Here is a 19,260-nt window from a genome sequence, read left to right as displayed (position 1 = left end):
GTGTAGATCAGACTAGGGTAGGACCCCGGCTAGAATTTGAGTACCCACTGTCCAAGCTTGTCCAGAGGGCAGCTACATTCTGAGGCTCCAAACCACACCACTCTGGGCTCTCAGCCCCACACTGGGCTCCCAGCCCCACTGGGACTCCTGCGGAGCAAACAGGAGCCCAAAGGACAGTCTCTGCTGGGAGGTGGCCCCTGTCCTCCATGGCTGCTGAGTCACCAGCTGTGGCTGGCGGCCCAGTCCCCTATCTCAAAAGTGCACCCGGCCCGTCCAGCTGCTTGTGTTTCTGGGCTGAGCCGCTCAGCAGGCCACAGGAACCAGAGAGCTTTGTGGCCAGTCAAACAGTGCGTCCAGGAATAGTTGGCGATTTGGCGATCTGGCAGCTGGCACTGCCCGGAAGGTCACAAGGGAGTGCCTGAGTGACATCAGCCTTGTCCCATCCACACCAGGCACCAGTGCCTCCTTTGTGACATCCCTCACTAGCCCTCACAGTCCCCCACAGCTGCTTCCTACTGGTGGGCTGGCCAGCAGGGGGTGTGGCGGGGAACTAAGATGCTTCCATCCCAGCAACTGGCCTCTTGATTTCAGGAAAGGCTGGTCTCAGAGTGGGTGGCCACCCAAGGGGCTAATGGTAGTGAGGAGTATGCATTCTGTCCCATCCTCCCACTTAGTGCCCACCTGGCTTCTGAATCTTCACAGCACCCATTCATTATCCCGCTCGAAATGCCACCCGGGGAAACTGGTTTGTTTGAGTATTCTGAAAGATGGGGAAGGGGAGGGAGAGGGCAGTCTGTTCACCACCTATCCAGCAAGCTCCACTAGGCCCCCTCTACCCCAGACATCCCAGGTTCCCCAACACTTGTTTCCAGGGGGATGATCCTTTCTCCGGGCGCATGTCCAAAGCTGCCTCCCCGACCCTGTCATGCTCAGAGGAGTCCTGGTGGAGAAGAGCAGATTGGTGTGGCTTGGGAGCCCCTGAACAGAAAACTGCCTCTGGGGAATGGCCCTGTGCACCCCGTCTTGTCACTGCCACTGCCACGTGAGAAGCCATGCAGGAGGTTCTGCAAAGATGCTGATCCTTGCTGCTCTGTGACAGCCCCCAGGGCACCCCCCTACACAAGGAATACTCAAGCCACAAGAGACAGTGGTTTGACACTTGTGTCCAGGCGGCCTTTAGGGAGAGGACATCAAAGCTGTTGAGATTTCCCAATGGTTTCCTGTGGGCATACCCCTGGGCCCTCGGCTGTGTCCTGTCCACCGGCCACTCTGCCCTCCTTCTCCCTGCCATCCCCAGGCCAGGGCACCACCACTGCCTCTTACAGAAGGTGCCTTCCTGTCCTTTCCGCCTTCCCTGCCTCCCTCAGTGGTCTTCCCCGTCAGCAGGACCGTCTGTGGCGGGTTTCTTTTTCATGCTCCGTGTGTGTCTGTGCTTCTCTGAGCAGGATCTTTACAGCCGTAATGCCCATGGTGGCAGCGGGACTGATCATAGACGACCCCACGCTGCAGCCCATCCGAGGACTTGTCTCCCTCGTAGGCACCCTTCCTCCCGTTTCCGCTTGGGGTGTGCCCTTGTCATGGCTGCTGGGCGGGGCTGGCTTCTCCTCCTGGCTACTTGAGCTGCTGCATGGCTGTCACCCTGTTACCCTGTGAGTCCCCTACTTGAAACATCCATATATGCCTGTCCTTGCACTCACCTGGCCTGAGTGACACCCTGGAAGTCTCGGCTGTCACCGATAATTCTCTTTGTCTCTTCTGTTTCCGTTCTAAAACCACCATGTCCGTGTTCCAGTAAAGATGGGCCTTTGAGTGACGGGTCAGTAAGCCGAGTCTCTGTGACCCCCCTCCCTGAGTGGCACTGACATTGTGTTTTCCATCTTCACGCCGGAGCTTTCTAAACTGCTTTATCTTGCCAAGCCATCCCCAGGAAGCCATCTGCACTTGCTGCAAACAGAGAAGCAGAGGAGGGGCCCAGGCTTGCTTCCTCCTCTCCGTCTCCTCGGCCAGGACCTGCTCTCCTGCCGGTTTGCAGTGAGCTGGTACATTTCTGGCCCACTCGCTTCCTGGGCTCACATGGCAGAAGGCATCCCTGAGTAGTACCAACGGCTGAGCCCTCGACTACTAACTGAAAGGCTAGCAGCTTGAAACCCACCCCGAGGCACTGCAGAAGAACAGTGTGGCAGCCTGCTTCTGATAGCTCACAACCTTGCAGACCATGTGGAGCAATCCCCTTCATAACAAACACAGTAATGCATCCTGGGAAGCGCCCACACTTAGCCTCCACCTGCTTGCTGGCACACACACATGCTTCTCAGAGAGAAGGACTCTAGTGTCTTCAGAGCCTTTCTAGAGATAAACCTGGGTTATTATTCCTTGTAGAAGTGATTCAGAAGGAGCCTGGGCAGCACAGTGGGGTGCACATTGAACTGCTAACCGCAAGGTCAGTGGTTCAGACCCATAGGTCACTCAGCGGAACAAAGAGGAGGCTGCTTGCTCCCATAAAGAGTTACTGTCTCGGAACCCCCAGGAGCAGTAGCATCTGTCCTGTGGGTCTCTGTGAGTCGCAGTCGACTCGATGGCAGTGGGAATGAATGAGAAGTGATTCGGTTACTATGATGCCTACAAGGATCGTGGATCCCAGTGACCACAGAAGGGAGATTATGTTCACCAGATGAGATGGAAATGGAACTTTGTAGGTCCCAGCACTAAGAGAACCCACACGTGAACTTGTAATTGTGTGCGTGCACATGCACACGCGCACACCAACTTCACGTACTTTGTATGCTTTTCTTCATGGAGAGGCCTTCTTCACAACCCGGCTTTGATGTGGCATTGACACCTTTTCCTGATCCCCAGGGGCTCCCAACAGTCCAGGGCAGAACAGAACAGAAAGACTATGGAATTTCCCCACAAGTCTTTTGACACCCCCACCCCCATACTTAATTCAGAATAGGTCTCTGTCTACATCACAATCATCCTGCCTGCCATGTAGCCTGTGTGGTGCTACTCCTGTTCAGCCTGTCATTAGTGAGTTAGAGCGGCCCGCTGAGAAGGGGCTGGCATCCTCTGGAGGGCTGCCGGAGGATGGCCCCTCACCCATCATGTACACACACACACCCGTGGTCAGCGTGTCACCTCTCACTCAGGTGACGTGACTAAAGGACATGCACGGCCCCTCTGTCCCCAGTGCTGCTTCCTTAGAATAACCAGGATCTTCACCCAACCTCATCTGCCTGAGGCCTGGATTGTTTGCCCCCTTCCTGCATCTGCTGCTCCATGTACCCAGCACCTCGTGTGGCACCTGCTGGGCTTAGGGGAGACCTTGCTCACATCTTTCTCTCCTGCCCCCTCTCCAAAGGTTTAGCTTCTTCTCCCGAGACAAAAAGCGTCTGGCCAACACGCAGAGGAGCACGCATGTCCACGAGTCCTTTGGCCAGTGGGCAAACTCACACCGGGAGGACAGCTACACAGAGCAAGGACAGGAAGCCCTGCAGCACCTGTGACCTAGGACCTGAACTGTGCGTACGCCAGCACCTGCCCCAGGTGTGGAGGCCCTATCCACCTCACCATGGCTTCCCTGGGTACCAAGCCCTGGAACACTGCCTGCCTGGAGGCAGGGCCTTTCCAAAGGGGCGCCAAACTCTAGAGGCTGGTTTGTTTCTGCCCAGGGCTCCCACTGTTGTCCGTAGATGATTGCAACACCTGAGGTTATCTAAGTAATAATCCTCTGAACGGAGGCTGGACTTCACATTAGGACAACACAACCGTCTTTAAGCCAAATCCATCACCTGCCACTGGACTCGCTGTTTGAGATGCTCTTGGTTTAGATTCCTCTGTATAGAGATCATTTTGATTACGTGTGTTAAGTGGGAGGTGGGGAATGTTAAGTGGGAGGTGGGGAAGTGCTAGCCTTTTACTAGGAGTGCCCATGAAATGTCCATGGCATTGGCGCAACAGGAGAGAAAATGGACTGGCCACCGGCCCACCCCTGGTCCAGCTCAAACAACAACAGGTAATCGGGACAGTGGCTCCCCTGCCTGAAACTGGAGGCCACATTGTAAGAGCCCGTGATTCTCCGCTGCACCTTGTTCCTGGTAGTGCAGAGAGCATGTAGCTGTGCAAGGCGAGGGTGCCTGTGCCTTGGGGTCTGCTGTGAGGGACGCAGAACCAACTAAACAAAGTTGCTAAGGGTAACATACTGCAACATCTCGTGTGGATTTTTTTCCTTGGCATCATTTTTCCTTCTAGCCTTCACTGTGGGTAGTGAGAAGGAGCTCTGGTGGCACTGTTAGGTAAACCTTGGACTACTAACCATGGGGTCGGCAGTTCAAAACCACAAGGGAGAGATGTGGAGCAAAGCAAGGCTGTCTGCTCCCATAAAGATTTACTGCCTCAGAAACCCTACATAGGGTTGCTCTGAGTCAGAATTGGCTAAATGTCAGCGGCATGGGTGCACAAGTGTTGGCTGTTAACCAAAAGGTAGGCAGTTCAAACTCACCAGCGGCTCGTCAAGAGAAAGATGAGGCTGTCTGTTTCAATTACAGCCTCAGAAGCCCTCTGGGGTTCTACACTGTCCTGTTGGGTCCTTGTGAACTGGAATGGCCTTTGCAGTAGTGGGTCTTTTGGGTCTGCCTTATGCGTGGTACAAAGGTTACCACACTAGGCTGCTAACTGAAAGGCTGGAGGTTCACATTCAGCCAGAGGTGCCTTAGAAGAAAGGTCTGGCAATCTGTGTGTGAAAAAATCAGCAAAGAAACCGCTCTGGAGCACATTGCTACCCTACAAGGGGTTGCTAGGAGTCGGTATCAACTGGCTGGTAGCTAGGTTGTTTCTGTTTTTAAAGTCACTTGGTCCCCTGATAAAAAAGACAAATGTCCCAAAGCGGCTGGGGATGGGGTTTGGGACAGTTTGTTGGAGAGACTTGACTGAGCACACAGACACCCTGTCTGCAATGGTGGCTTCAGGGTTTGCCCAGGGAACACTGTCTTTTTCTCCCCTGAGGGGCTACCAGCATGCAGATCTGTGGGCACATGTGTAGTGAGAGTGGCTTTTCCTGTGAAAGTGTGCAAGTCAATGTGACAGGGGCAGCTGTGCCCACACCTTACTGTTGTTTGCTGAAAGCCACCAGGTCACTCTGTAGACTCTATAGTGGAGTCCTGTCTCCACTATGCCGACCAAAGGATCAGACAGGTAGGTAGGGGTGCTCTGGATCAGTAGTCCTCACCCCAGGCTTCCCGGGAGAATGCCATCCTCTCAGAAAAAAGGCACAGGTGCTGATGATGCCCACGGCTAACCATAGTTACCCATTTCTTGGGTAATGTTCTAGAAACACTTTGTAATTATATTTGTGGTTACATATATACACACGACAGTAAGTCAAAGTGTATGGCACTAGGGTTTCAACTTATCCATGCACGGGATTATTCTAAACATGTTTCAACATGTCGCTGCACTAAGTGGGTGGCTGCAGACAGGTTCTCTCAGGAAGACTCTTGTTTTAATCGAGTTAGGGCACTTTCTGAAAATATGTCCAGTCAAAACAGTGGCTCCTGAGAGGATCTGCTGGGCTAGTGAAACTCAAAGCAGAGGTCGGCTTAGTTAACTTAAAGCAACCGAGACTCCTAAGGTCATTTTGATAGGTTTTCTCTAAGGACACAGGACAATCACCAGGACTTATTGGGAAAGTTTCAAAAACAAAACCAAAACTGAAATCGGGGGAAAAAAGCCAGGAAAGTTGCACCAACGGTTCTTTTCCACCCATCATGGTAATGCACCTGCTCATTCTTCGAGGATAACAAGAACTCTCCTACTTGGGTTTTGTTGGAAAACCTCCATCCCTCCAAGTTATAGTCCTGATTTTGACCCTTTAAATTTCTTTTTGTTCCCCAAACAACATTTCAAAGGAACACAAGTTGAGCCCCTCAAGGATGCCCCAAACTACCATTTTGATGTTGTGTCAATCGAAAAGTGCAGACTTCTCTGGTGAAGGGTGAGAGAGATGGGAACACTACCTTCAAAAGTGTATAGGCCTAGTTGGAGGGCATGTTGAGGAACAATAGCTTCACATTTTGATATTTGTTTAATAAAGGTTTCTATGATTGTGTAACAATACTTTTTGACTCACCTTGCCTACATGTTTCTAATACTCCCTTAATGTTTGTACTTAAAAGGTAGCAGACTATATACATGCTATTCTTTACTTTTATCTTTAGCTTAAAATATCCTGAGACTCACTCACACCACATCAATATGGAAGGTAGTGGTTCTCCACCCTGGGCAATTTTGTCCCCCAAGGGACACTGGGTAGTTTGAATTAAATATTGAACATACCATGGATTGCCAGAACAAATAAATCTGTTGTGGAGGAAGTACAGCCAGAATGCTCTTTGGAAGTGAGAATGGTGAGACTTAGTTTATCAGGAGAGACTAGTCCCTGGAAAAGGACATCATGCTTGGTAAAGTGGAGAGTCTGCAGAAAAGAAAAAGACCCTCCACAAGGTGGACAGTGGTGGCAGCGGTGGGCTGAAGCACAATTAAGAGAATGGCACAGGACGGGCAGACTTTCCTTTGTTGTTGGTAGGGCTGCTATGCCAACCTTACAACACCCAACAACAGAGACAATTTTTGATTGTTGCAGCTGGAGAAGCGAGTGCTGCTGGGTTCCTGTAAGGCCCGGATGCTGTACATCTCACACACACACACACACACACACACAGAGCAAAGGCCCACCTGGCCCTAAATACCACCAGTGCCCAAAGTGAGATACTGTGATCTACCCTTTGTATGATTTAGTAACATTCATCCAGCCCCCTATTCAGGAGCAGGCAAATCCGACTTTCACTTTCATAAGCAATGCTGCAGGGTAAACACACCCTTTGTTGCACACAGGTCTGCAGAATAAACTTGCAGTGGACTGCCCAGTGTTCCCCAGAAAGGTACGTTGACGGCCAAACCCCAGATGCCTGTGAAAGTGACTAGCCGCAGCCGGGGGGAGGAGCTTGCTCCTCAGCAATTGGAGACCAAAAGGACAGCATGTGCGCAGACAGAGCTCAGAAGGCAAGAAGGGGCAAGGGAGCAAGACAAATGGAAATGGGACCCAGGGACAGGGTGGGAAGAATGCTGTTACATAGAGGGATCACAACTAACTTATCAAAAAAGGTGAGGAAACTTGAATAGGATACTAATTTATTGAGTAGACTGCCACCCAAGCTACAATAAAAGAAAAACAGACCAAACTAACAGAAAAAAGGTGGCCATGTGACAACAGGCTGCCAAGGAGTTCCCAGAGCCACCAGGAGTGGAGGGAGGGGCAAGGCGGGTTAAACCCCTTGTTAAACCCTGGTGTGTGGTCCTTGTTCTGGCAGTCACGGGGGACACACAGAACTGAGAGGATAAACCCGTCACATCAGTGTGTGCACCTAGAACCTGGGTTCCAGACTGCCACGACGATCTGCTCTGAGCCCCGTCCTCGACAGTACCGTATAATCAAACACAAGGCTGGCAAGTTGAGTGCAGACCTTGAGGTCACTATGACTAGGCTTTGTCTTCATCCGTTTTGCTGCTGGGCCTCCATTTGCTTCTGTCCCTCTTCTCCCTGCCCTTGGGCCTGTCCTCTCGAAACTCCCTCTCTCGCTCCCAGTCATTTTCAGGCCAAGCCCTGGCTGCCTCTCTCTCCTGCCACCGCTTCTCCCGGCCCCTGTCATGGTCCCTTGGCCTGGAGTCCCAATGTCGTTCCCGGGACTGTGATCGTTCCCTCCTTTCCCGTTTCCCCTCTCGGTATAGGTCGTTCTTAACAACAGGCAGATTGATAGGTTTTCGAAAAGGCCGGTCCCGTCCCCCAAACCTCAGCTGCCCGGATTCCTTTTTTCCGCCAAGCCCTCCTCCGAGCCGCCGGGGAATCCACCCTTTGAGGGTCCTTTCCAGCTCGTAGTCCACAAATATCTCATGCTGGTCAATGACCAGACCGTCTGCATCTCTGTAAGCATTCAACAGAGATCGCTCCTCCTTGTATTCGATGAAGGCATAGCCCTTGGAAAAGCCGGTGACCAAGTCCCTGACCAGCCGGAGCCGCCGGATGTCACCGTATCGGGAAAACACTTCCTTTAGTTTCTCCTCTTTGGTTTGCAAGTTGAGTCTGGCCACAAACAGGGTGAGCATGGGATCTCCTGTGACACCTTTGTTGGGGACATAACGGGCCAGCATCGCCCTCCAGACTGCCCGGTCGTGGGGTTCTTCGTCGGTGCCATCGATGCTGCCAGCTTTGAGCGGGTCGTACTCCTTGGCAATGGGCATCCATTTATTCATGTTCTGAGAAGGATAACAGCAAGCATTTAGGTACTGTCTGCTTTGTACCAGGAACCCAGTAGTTCTCCCAGCAGCCCCATGGTTCCAAGCGATTACTCAGCCCTTCCTGCCAGCACAGGAGGAAGCAGAGCCCCACAGAGATAAAGGTCTCCCAGGCAGTAAAGGGAGTCAGCAGTTGCTTTCAAAGGCAGGAAGTGAGGCGCAGAAGCAGCTGGTGTCTGCTCTTCCACCCTCCTCTCAAGACACAGCAGAGAACAGTGGTTTTGCATCTGATCCCCATGTGGATTGTCCTGCTGGGTCACTAAGGCATGGCAGGACCCTTACCAGAGATGAAGCCCTTTGATTGTGATGGCACAGGGATCAGAATCAAAGCTCTCTTTCCACCAGGGACTTTAAGATGGTCGTAGGAAAACCCACCTAGAACTGTGAAAAAATGGCATTTAAAAATGTTTTAAATATGGCATTTCAAAAACATCTACACTACCAGGAATTCCAAACATGCCAACTGCTGGGGGTGGGAAATTCTGACTAAGTCCATCTGAGAACGTTTGTTTTGGTTTTAGTAGGAAAGGTTCATTGCCTAGCAGGACAAGTTCTGTCAGAAATGCTCGGCTGCACAGAGAAAAGTTGGGAGTTTTTACAACAGATACATGGAATATGGGATCTCATCCCTGCTACTCGGTTTACCCTTTGATTGTTTGAGAATGCAATGCTAGGATCATTTTAGTCCAGTCCAGTCCAACTGTCGTCCCTTCTCACCTAGGTTAACTGTGTGACTCTTTGCTGGAATACTAAGGTGCTTGACAACACTTCAGACAGGTGGAGAGTCAATGTTGGGAGGTGTTATTTGGCAGTTTGGGATCAGTGAAGTAGATTTGGTCATCCTTATTCCTTGTTTTTTTTTTTATTTATAGCATCTTTATTTCTCATTTTTAAAATAATTTTACTGGGGGCTCGTACAAGTCTTATTACAATCCATACATCCATCCATTGTGTCAACATCCTTATTCCTAATAGCAAAAATAAGCTATGGGAGAGGTGCATTTGCTTCATGTGGGTGGGGCTTGGAGCAGAACTTGGATGGACCAGGAGAACTTCGGAAGTGGAGATATGGGACCAGAATATTCCCAGTGGTGTGAACTGTTGAGGGAAAGACAGGGAGTCGGTACTTTCAAGGAAGTAGGAGGAATCCTAACTGGTGTTAAGAATTAAGGGTTCAGAAAGGGGAAGGAGAATCCAACTCCACACCAGCCCAAGGCCAACTGCCACAAGGAAGAGGTCAGATGTGCCTCCACCTTCCTCCTTTACCATTTCCTGACATTAACCATCTCTCCCAAGGTATTCTATTGCTCTGCTGGATTCAATAATTCATTGCCACAGTCACACACATCTCACTGATAATACTTAAGATTATGAGGGTTTATATGGGAAAGTAAGAGACAGAAAATAGTAAGCGTACAATTCTTTTGTACCCAATGTCTCTTCTCAGCCATGCTGGCAGGCATGCCTGTCTCTGGTCCTCAGTCTCTAATGTGGGCTCTTGGCTTCGGTCTTGTTCCATGAGCCAGGAAGCCCACTGTTCTACCTCACTGTCTTGGTGTTACTCCTCTGCTCTGTATCATGGTCTCAGTGCTGCAGCCTCTGGTGGCACTGCTCCCTCAGACAAGGGTCTCTCATGCTTCTCGGGTAACACTTCCTTCTTCACGGTCAGAGAACTCCCCTCGCTGCTTCTGAGATGACTCTCAAATGCCCAGGGCAAAGGGAAAACTGGCCAATCCCCTCGATTATGGGCATAATCCTACCCAATCATATGTGGGAATTACAGAGACATGGGTAAAAAGACCACAAGTAATTTCACTTACCACATCAGTGCATAGAAAAGTTCTATCTACACTAGCTTGTGCAACCATTGGATGACAAAGTTGGAAGATATTGTAAAAATGACCAAAATGTATACAAAGATACAAAGTAAATAAACATGTTAGGGGAAAAAAAAAACACAGTACTAACAGACTGCTCAATATAGGGTAGTCACAAACTTTCCAATTGTTAAAGTCAGTAAAACCGGTGTGCCTGTATTTATTATACATAGAGCTCCAGTTCAAATGAAAATCTGGAGGGAATTGCAGAGGATACGTGTGACTGTTCTGTGAACTTCCTGATCTGCATTCTTCTACCAAAGATGAAATGCCAAGAGAGCAATACCCTTCACCAAATCTCATGAATCCTCCCAACAAGGTGTCTTCTGAGGTAGCACTCTTTCCAGATTTCCTCTGATAATCTCTCTGGATTTGCAGTCTCATCGTGCTTGCTTTCATTTCGCCTTTGGAAACGGTATGGTTATTTTATTACTAAAGCATCCTGGTTAAGTGTTGGGCTGCTACCTGTACGTCCACGGTTCGAACACGGCCAGCCACTTTGAGGAAGATGAAGCTGATGGTGCTGACTCACAGTCTCAGAAACCCTGGTGAGCAGTTCCACTGAGCTCCATAAACTGACTAGGAGTGGGAATTGATCTGAGGGCACCAGGGCGAGCTGGGGTAACAATGAGGCTCTCTGGAGGCAACTGGCTCTGCGCTTACTGGTGCTGATCTCCTCTCTACCTCAGCTGCTCACCCAGACTGCACATCGTAATCTCTGCCACCTCTGTGCCTGGCAAACGCCCAGGACAGCTCTGTAGAAGGCTTTTTCCAAAGGAGAAGACGACTTTTGTCTTCTCAGAGGAGAAAGCTTCCACTTTATGCTTTATGAGGCAGATAGCAACCCCAAACCACTGAAAGGCCGGGGCCTGCGCAAACCTCAATGCATGGCTATCTTCTGGATCCAGGAGGAAGGTTGAGACGGGGAAGATTGTGGAGTTGCATTGGGAAAGTGAAAGAGAACATTGGATTGGGAGTCAGGACATCCACAATCCAGTATTTTGTGCTTCGGGGTTCTTAACGATTAAATGTAACCGGATGTCACTTCACTGGTGATGAATTACTGAGAAAACGTCAACGAAGTGGTCTATAGCGAGAATTGGTGCTACAAATAAGAACTGCTTTTAAAAAATTAAAGTCACACCTGTCTACCGGGTTTCTGGGTTAACTTTCCAGCTCTTTCCACCCAATGGCGAAGCAAAACTGAACCACCGACCCAAGTCCGACAGGCATGCGCAGTGGGGCCAAGGAAGAGGTTTCCATAGAAATACCGAGACCCCCATAGGTACCCGCCTTAGAAGCCGGCCCTCGGGGCCCCGAACCTTCTGGTAGACGCAGGATGGAAGGGGGCATCCTTCCAGCCCTCCTCTTCACCCCCACTCCCCTCAACGCAACTCCAAAAGGTTTGCCAGATTTTAACATGGCGGCCCAGACTCGCGCAGACTCACCGTCCGGGACGAATTCCCTTTTCTTTCTCATCAGCTTGGCTCCCGCGCTCTGTAAGTGCTTCACCTCACCTCAGGCTGCCTCAGGCTCCTTTCCCACAGGGACTGGCGCCGGGTCCGAGAGACAAGCGACTCTTCCGGTCTACCTCAACCGGACCTTTACTTTCGGAGAAGCTGATTCGCCACAGGCGCTAGTTTTTGATTTTTTGTTTTGCGGAAAATAATTAAATGTATCGCAGGTCAGTGGCATAGAACCTCGAGGAAAATTACCTTTTTACTTTTGTTTCATTTTTATGCAAAGAGCAAAAGCGCCAGTTTGAGCGGATTTGCATTGAAAGACTGTCGAATGTGCAGTTGTCTGGAAGCTGCTGAATTGCTCCGATAGCCGAGGAGCCCTGGTGGCCCAGTGGGTGGCGCAGTAGGTTGCAAGGTGGGCTGAAAGTCAGCGTTTGAAACACCAGCTCCCTGAGGGGGAAAGATGAGGTTTTCTGCTCCCACAAAGATTGACAACCCTTGGGGGATGGTGGAATGGGGCGGGGGGGGGAATGTTCTAAAATTGATATGGTAATGGTTACACAATTCTCCATGATATAATCGAACGTTTGAACTATTGAATTGTATGATATGTAAGTTATGTGCCACTAAAACTGTTATTAAATTTTAAAAGATTGACAACCTTAGGAACCCCAAAGGGCAGTTCTACTCTGTCCTATAGAGTCACTGGATGGAATCGACTGGATGGCAGTGAATGAGAGTTAAGGGGTCTTATCGTTCTCTGATAACATTATGCTTTATTTCTTTAAAAAGGCATGTGCCGGTTCACTTGATATTAGAGGCATGCTTTTCAGAGTTTCAATAACCCATGGATTTATTTAGTTTGTTTTTCACCTTCAAGAAACAGTTTCTCAAAATGAGCTCGGAGTCGTTGACTTTAGTCAATGGCAAATACACAGCTGAGAGGGAAGGGCAGCCTGCTGGAATATATGAACTCAGGATTTCTGAAAACTTGCATTTTTAGCAAATTCCCAGATGATCTTTTAAAAAGAGTGAAGAACCTGGAGAGGTATTTTTACGGGCCAGGGAAGGCAGAGACCACGGGCAATAAATAATGATAGGTTGGATAAGCAAATGCATTCCAATGGTGTTTCATTTTGGGATGGGTTCACATTTAAATACAAATGAAGGTGTCAGTATTTGGACGGACATACAGAAATTTGGGGATTCCATTAGCAAGTATCTCATCTTCCCATTTGGTACTTCAAGCAAATTACATGTGATGAGATTGGGACTTGATTCAGTTCCATCCTGAAACTCATTGTTTAAAAACCTGCTTTCTAAAATCTGATGATGAGTGTATTGTGAAATGCCTCAGTCACTCATTTTACTGATGAATCCTTGCAAGGAGGTGGTTTCTGACAAGACTGATTTCATTTTTTTCCCAAGAAGATAATCTTATTTCTACTTACTGTTGTGGCTGTGGTTGGTTCTGCGCACCAACCAAAGGTTACCTTCCCCTTAGCATTCTTTCAGCTTGTGTCTGTAAGTCAATGTGGAGTGCATCCGTCCACCTCACTGAGAGTCTCCCTTGTTGTTCCTGGCCTTCTACTTTACCAATTGTTAGGTCCTTTCCTAGTAATTGGATTTCCTGTCTAACGTAAGCACTCTGAAATTCCCTTCAGTAGCCACCCCTGACTGTATCTGCCCCCACACTCTCTCCCCTGCACTCCACACATACCCTGATACCCTGAATAAACTGCAGCAGCGAAGGCAAAAAAAAAAGCTCTTATATAAACACAGACACAAAACAAGTGCCGACCACCACCCTTCCTGCAACCAGATTATTTTCCTTAAAACCTTCATCCCCTAGGGATGGAGTCATTGGCCCAGAATCATATGCATTTAAACCAGACAGGGAAATTTCCCACATCCTTGCTGTTTCCTTGCATGATTTAATAGTCGTGACCTAAAAAATTATTTTGAGAACAAGAAGAAACTCACATGGAATGTGCCGCTCAGGAAATAACGTGTTTTCATAGATAGTCTGAAGTACGTAAGACTTTGTTTGTTTGATGCGCCAAATGGGGAAGTCTTTGCTGATGGCACTTTCACGTGTGTGGATGTTGACCTCAAACATGAACAGTTACATTTCTATGACGAGTAAAACCAACCACTTACTTTGGTTTCCCATTTCCCTTTTTTTCTTTTACACCAGGTTTGGGTTTTTTTTCCAGGTTTTTTTGTTTGTTGTTTTTTTACACCCGGTTCGCTTTTTAAGGCATTCTTTGGTTTCTGCCCAGAGAAAAGGAAAAGAATAAGGACAACTGGTGCCACCACGGCATGCCTGTGTTACATTGCAGGGAGAAACTGGGTTCTGAAATTACTTTTAAAACTTTGTATCATGATGTACCAATGGGATTTCTTCTTAAGCTTGTTGTTGCCATGTGCCATGTGTGTCACTGGCTCGACTACAAACCCTGTTCCCAAATAAATAGAAGAACTTGGGAAATTTCTTATATTTAGTAATGTCATGATAAAAATAATTTCTAATAGCTGGGATTTATTGAGCACTTACTATGTGCCAACTAGTTTTCTAAGCACTTCTCAACAAGCGTAGAGAATCTATCATTATCTCCATTTTACAGTTGGGAAAACTGAGCCCCAGGAGATAATTTACTTGCCTAGAGAACCCTGGTGGCATAATGAGCCAAGCATTGAACCTACTAATTGCAAAGTTGGTGACCAAACCCACTAGCTGTACCAAGGGAGAATGGGGAGGCTATCTGTTCCTGTCAAGATGTACAGTCTTGCAAACCCTGAGTAGTTATACTCTGTCCTTTAGGGTCACTGCGAGTCAGGATCGACTCAATCAACTGTGGATTCGAACCCTGGTGGTCTGACTGTAGCACTCTCATTGGTTCCCAAAGGTTAGCGTGCATCAGAGTGACTGAGAAGTCTTGTTGAAGCCCAAATTGCTGCCCACTCCCAGGTTTCTGATTCAGTCGGCCCAGGGTGGCAGCCGTGAATCTGCATTTTTGAGTTTCCAGGTGATGCTGATGCTGTTGATCTCACACTTTCAGAACCTCTGCCCAAACTCACTGCTGTCATTTACACAATTGCCCAGCGGGAAAGGAGAGAGAAGGGCTGTAATTACACACCGACAGATCAGATTTTATGAAAGCACCCAGAGACGCTTAATGACATTTTATCTTTAAAAAGAGCCAATGATCACTGACGTTAGAACCCATGCTAGACCCTTTGTGTGCATGATCTCACTTCATCCTCACATCAGTGATCAGGAGTAGCTATATTTATGTCCTTTCCAGTTTGTAAAGAGGAAACAGGAGTCAGAAGGGAATAGTTTATGAACTAGAAAGCTGTATTTGTGAGGTTCAAGGCAGGGATTTCTGGCAGCCCTTTTGACAATAATCTTACAGACTGCAGAGGGTACATGCCCAGTAAATACATTGTTAGATTAATGAACAGAAGGATCTTTGATTTTTATATCAGAAGCAGGGCTACTCAAAGGAAGGCATTTTGATATTTTAAAGGAAAGACACTGGGTTTACTGTGTAACAAGAAGGTACGGAGCAAGAGGAAGGAAGAGAGGGCCCCTTAGATGGTGAATTTCTGGGGAAAGCTTAAATGTCAAGGCAGAAGCAACTTGTAACAAGGACAGTGATGCAGACAATACTGGGGCTTAAAAAATAATTCACCGCCATCAAGTTGATTTCTACTCACAGTGACCTTATAAGACAAGGTAGAACTACCTCTGTGGGTTTCCAAGACTAAATCTTTTTTTTTTAAGTTTTAATGGTTTATAATTCACATATAATACAATTCAATAGTTCAGTAATCCTAAAGAAGAGTTGCATAATCATTACATCACTACAATTAATTTTAGAACATTTTCTTGATTATTGTACTCATTGTTATTAGCTCTCCATTTCTCCCCAAAACTCCCCTGACATACTCCCAAGAAACCATTACTTCAGTTACTGGCTACAGATTTATCTTTTCTAGATTTCATATGAGACTGTAAATCTTTACAGAAGCTGGCAGCCTCATCTTTCTCCTGTGGATTGGCTAGTGGGTTTGAACTGCTAACCTTGAGGTTGGCAGTACAATGTATAGCCCCTTATAGCACCAGGGCTCCAATCCTGGAGACCTTGAAGGTATACAAAGAATCTCAGTAGCAAAAAAAAAGAATCTCAGTAGCATTGAATTCTTTCTTCTGACCTTGCTTTGAGAAGACTATTTCCATTTCTGAAGGTGCTAGTTTTTTAAAAAAGAAATCAAAATACAATGTAAAAGATGATCATATATTTTAAATGAGTACATTTAAATTACTGCTTTTAACACAAAAAGATCACAATACAAAATAAAACAAGGAGGCCCCCAAGAGCTCATGGGAAATTTTCATTGTCTTTTCATTCCCCTTTTCCAGGAAGTTTTGGAAACTCCCTGGTATGTGGTCTCTTGTAATCAGCTTATTTCAGTGAGCAGCATGTCTTCAAGTTCATCCATTTTGTAGCATGAATCAGTACTTCATTTATTTCCATAGCTAAACAATCAGCACTCCTTTGGAATCATATCCCATTGTGTAAAATTCATATTTTACAAATGGTGAGCCTAATATTTTATCTTGGGTTTTAAATCACTTGATGTTGGTCATTTCTGAACTACAAGTTACTGAGCCAGGTGTGAAAAACAAAACAAAAAAACAATCAACCTCTCAACCAACCAATCAAACAAACAAAATTTCCTGCTTTAGGTTTTTTTTTTTCACTTTGGGTTTGTTTTGTGTGTGGTGTGTGTGTGTGTGTGTGTGTGTGTGTGTGTGTGTGTTGCGGGGTATGCTTTACAGGAAATCCAGGATAGGCAAATCTATAGAAACAGTAATTGTTTCTTAGGTTATGGCAGGGAGCTGGAATGGGGAGGTAATAATGAGTACAAGAAAGAAGAAAACATTCTTAAATTGAGTGTGGGGATGATTGCACAAGTCTTTTATATATTCAAACCACTAAGTTGTATGGTATCTGAATTATACATCAATAAAACTGTTAAATAAAGAACAAAACTGACCCTGCTTTGGCTATCAAGAACATTATAACCTCTGGACATAACTTTGGCCTTGTTTGATTGTATTCTTCCATTGATTTGTTTGTTCTGCCCTGTCCTCTGTTCACCCTGGTTCTAGAGCCGTGGTTCTCAGCCGTCCTAATGCCTGGACCCTTGAATACATTTCCTCATGTTGTGGTGGCCCCCAGCCATAGAATTATTTTCGTTGCTATTTCATAACTGTCATTTTGCTCCTGCTATGAATCATAATGTAAATATCTGTTAGGCAGGATGTATTTTCCATTGTTACAAATTAAACACAATGAAAGTAGAGTGATTCATCACAAGAACAATATGTAATTACATATTGTGAAATATTTATTGCTAATGACAAATCAATGAAATTTTGTCTTGAAGCATGGTGCAGCCTGGGTAACAGTCTTCACACCTGATACTCCTAGGTGGGCGTATCTGCATGTGGGGGACCCGCCTGGAGACAGATAGAGGAGTGGTGTCTCAGTTCCTAAGACCATCGGAAATAAGGTGCCCCAGAGGTTGAGAACAGCTGTTCTGAGCCTTCGTGTGGAGACAATGGGGTACATCTGCTACTGAGAAAGCTGCCAGTATCCCCAGGAGAAAGAGGAAAGTTCCATTACTGTGTTTCCTGCCCTTGGCCGTTCCCAACTTTGATCCAACTTCAGTGGATTTGAGTTTTGTAACCCACACTGCTAGTGCCCTCGGTATTATTGATTGGGCATCTGTAGTGATTTCTGACTTGATTGCCCGGCCACCCCACAGCCATAGGGATGTGCTGCCAGGGGGCTGGCTGGCTGCTGCACCCCAGAATCTCTTGTGTTCCTCTCGGCACCTGACCCACCACCGGGTACTACTCTTGTGGTTGTTGGTTGCCAGTGGGGTCTGTTCCTGTTCATGTCAACCCTGTGTGTGCAGAGCTGTCCTCCGTAAGAGTTTCAGTAGGAGAGGCCAGGCTTGTCTTCTGAGGAGCTTTGAGTGGGTTTGATCCACCAGCCTTTCAGCTAGGGAGTCATCAGAGCAACCCTTCTTGCCCCCAGGAACTCCTAGCAAAGTGATGAAAAAATGTACAGGAGTTCAATGACTTGCCCAGGGTCCTCCGTTGCCCTGAGGGTCAGAGTGCACACAGACGCCCCAGGTCACGCTGGCAGTCGGATCCCCCGGCAGCTGGCTACGTGCTGACCACAGCGCAGAGGCGGACTTGGGGAAATACCCTCCAACCGAAGCCTGGACCTACATGCACTTGAGATGCAAATTCGAGGGCTGGAAAACTTGAAAACGGAAAGGAAAAAGTTGGGGCTTTTGACCCTCCTTCCCACAACCTCAAGGTGGAAACTCCGCCTTCTGTCTCCATGGAAACCCGGCTTCACTAACCGCGCGGTCACCAAGGGCGGAGCTCAGGTCCCCTCCTCCCGCGAGTTGGCGAAGGCTCCCGGGCTCGGAGAATCGCTGCCCCGCCACCTTGGACTCACTTGTCAGCGTGCTGCGTCTTCGCTACCCTCCCTCAGGTGACAGCCCCCGGCTGAGCCCCCCGCCGCGCGCGCCCTCCCGGGACCGTGCGCTCCCACGCGCCCCGCCCCGCGCGCCGATTGGCGGCTCCGCCGGCGGGGGCTGGTCCGGCGCAAAGTTCTCCGCGCCCGGGGAGGAAGTGAGCTCCTGCGAGCCTGCTAAAGCAAGTCCAGGGCTGCCGGGGCCTGGTGGCCATGGAGGAGCCCCCCGTGCGCGAAGAGGAGGAGGAGGAAGAGGAGAGAGCGAGGCCCGAGGTAGGGCCCGAGGGGGCTCTCAGCAAGAGTCCCGCGCAGTTGACCACCGAGGACGTGTACGACATCTCCTACGTGATGGGCCGTGAGCTGATGGCCCTGGGCAGCAGCCCCCAGGTGACACAGCTACAGTTCAAGATCGTCCGTGTCCTGGAGATGCTGGAGGCGCTGGTGACCGAGGGCAGCCTGGAGGCCGAGGAGCTGCGGCTGGAGCGGGACAGCCTACGGAAGGAGCTGCAGGCGCTGCGCACCGGGGACCCGCCGGCCGATGCCGCCCAGGTGAGCAGAGGGGCGCGCGCCCAGGACCCCCACGGGCGCAGGGACCCCTTTGCCTCCCTTTCTGGTCATTTGTTTTACTTGGGCGCACGGTTCAGTGACATGGGTTACAGGCGTGGAGTTGCGCCACGTTCGTTCTCGCCATCCCTTTCCGCTATGTTCCTCCGGTTAGCCCTCCCTCGCTGCCCCCAAGGTTCCTGTCTAACCCTTCACGTGCCATTGGCACTTTAATCCTACCCACGGCGGTCCTGACGCTGATGCCTAGCGACCCTGTAGGACAGGGTAACTACCCCGGTGAGTTTCCGAGACTGCAACTGTTTATGGGAATAGAAACCCGCTGTCTCTTTCCCACAGAGCTGCCCGTGGTGGTGAACTGTTGACCCTGCAGGATCGCAGCCCCACGCTTAACCACTATGCCACCAGGGCTCCTTTTGATCCTACATGAACCAAACCAAAAACAGAAAG

At 48.7% G+C, this 19,260-nt stretch overlaps 3 protein-coding genes across 9 annotated transcripts in view; 2 read left to right on the top strand and 1 right to left on the bottom strand.

Moving 5' to 3' along the window:
* The window catches only part of RILPL1 (Rab interacting lysosomal protein like 1), a 35,154-nt gene extending 30,956 nt beyond the window's left edge, over positions 1–4,198 (top strand). For 2 of the 6 annotated variants that reach the window (XM_045296854.1, XM_045296855.1), the window contains exons 7-8: positions 1,793–1,816; positions 3,359–4,198. In XM_045296854.1, coding sequence (XP_045152789.1) covers positions 1,793–1,816; positions 3,359–3,503 — 169 coding nt within the window. In that variant the 3' untranslated portion in view covers positions 3,504–4,198. Of the gene's footprint in view, positions 1–1,445; positions 1,534–1,792; positions 1,817–3,358 lie in introns of all 6 variants that reach the window. The other 4 variants (XM_045296857.1, XM_045296858.1, XM_045296856.1 and 1 more) reach the window with 2 other exon arrangements.
* A 2,970-nt stretch (positions 4,199–7,168) lies between these two features.
* On the bottom strand, positions 7,169–11,803 carry SNRNP35 (small nuclear ribonucleoprotein U11/U12 subunit 35). Of its 2 annotated transcripts, XM_045296803.1 has the most exons (3): positions 11,672–11,803; positions 8,629–8,727; positions 7,169–8,307 (listed from the first exon to the last, which is right to left on the bottom strand). In XM_045296803.1, exon 3 carries the CDS (start codon positions 8,302–8,304, stop codon positions 7,534–7,536), a length of 771 nt encoding a protein of 256 aa, XP_045152738.1. In that variant the 5' UTR covers positions 8,305–8,307; positions 8,629–8,727; positions 11,672–11,803; the 3' UTR covers positions 7,169–7,533. The 2 variants fall into 2 exon arrangements, with proteins under 2 accessions (XP_045152738.1, XP_004709788.1); XM_004709731.2 differs by lacking the exon at positions 8,629–8,727.
* Positions 11,804–18,462: 6,659 nt separating this feature from the next.
* The window catches only part of RILPL2 (Rab interacting lysosomal protein like 2), an 18,727-nt gene continuing 17,929 nt past the window's right edge, over positions 18,463–19,260 (top strand). The window contains exon 1 of the mRNA XM_004709612.2: positions 18,463–18,798. Within this exon, the coding sequence (XP_004709669.1) occupies positions 18,463–18,798 (336 nt within the window). The remainder of the gene's footprint in view (positions 18,799–19,260) is intronic.

The sequence above is a fragment of the Echinops telfairi genome, unplaced genomic scaffold, assembly GCF_000313985.2.
Source record: "Echinops telfairi isolate 266 unplaced genomic scaffold, ASM31398v2 ScPeMD7_7412;HRSCAF=8450, whole genome shotgun sequence".
Taxonomy (NCBI): Eukaryota; Metazoa; Chordata; class Mammalia; order Afrosoricida; family Tenrecidae; genus Echinops; species Echinops telfairi.
This window is presented reverse-complemented; position numbering and strand designations above follow the sequence as displayed.

Excerpts from the sequence above, each read along its gene's own strand:
- SNRNP35 (XM_045296803.1), bottom strand. The coding sequence starts at position 8,304 with ATGAATAAATGGATGCCCATTGCCAAGGAGTACGACCCGCTCAAAGCT.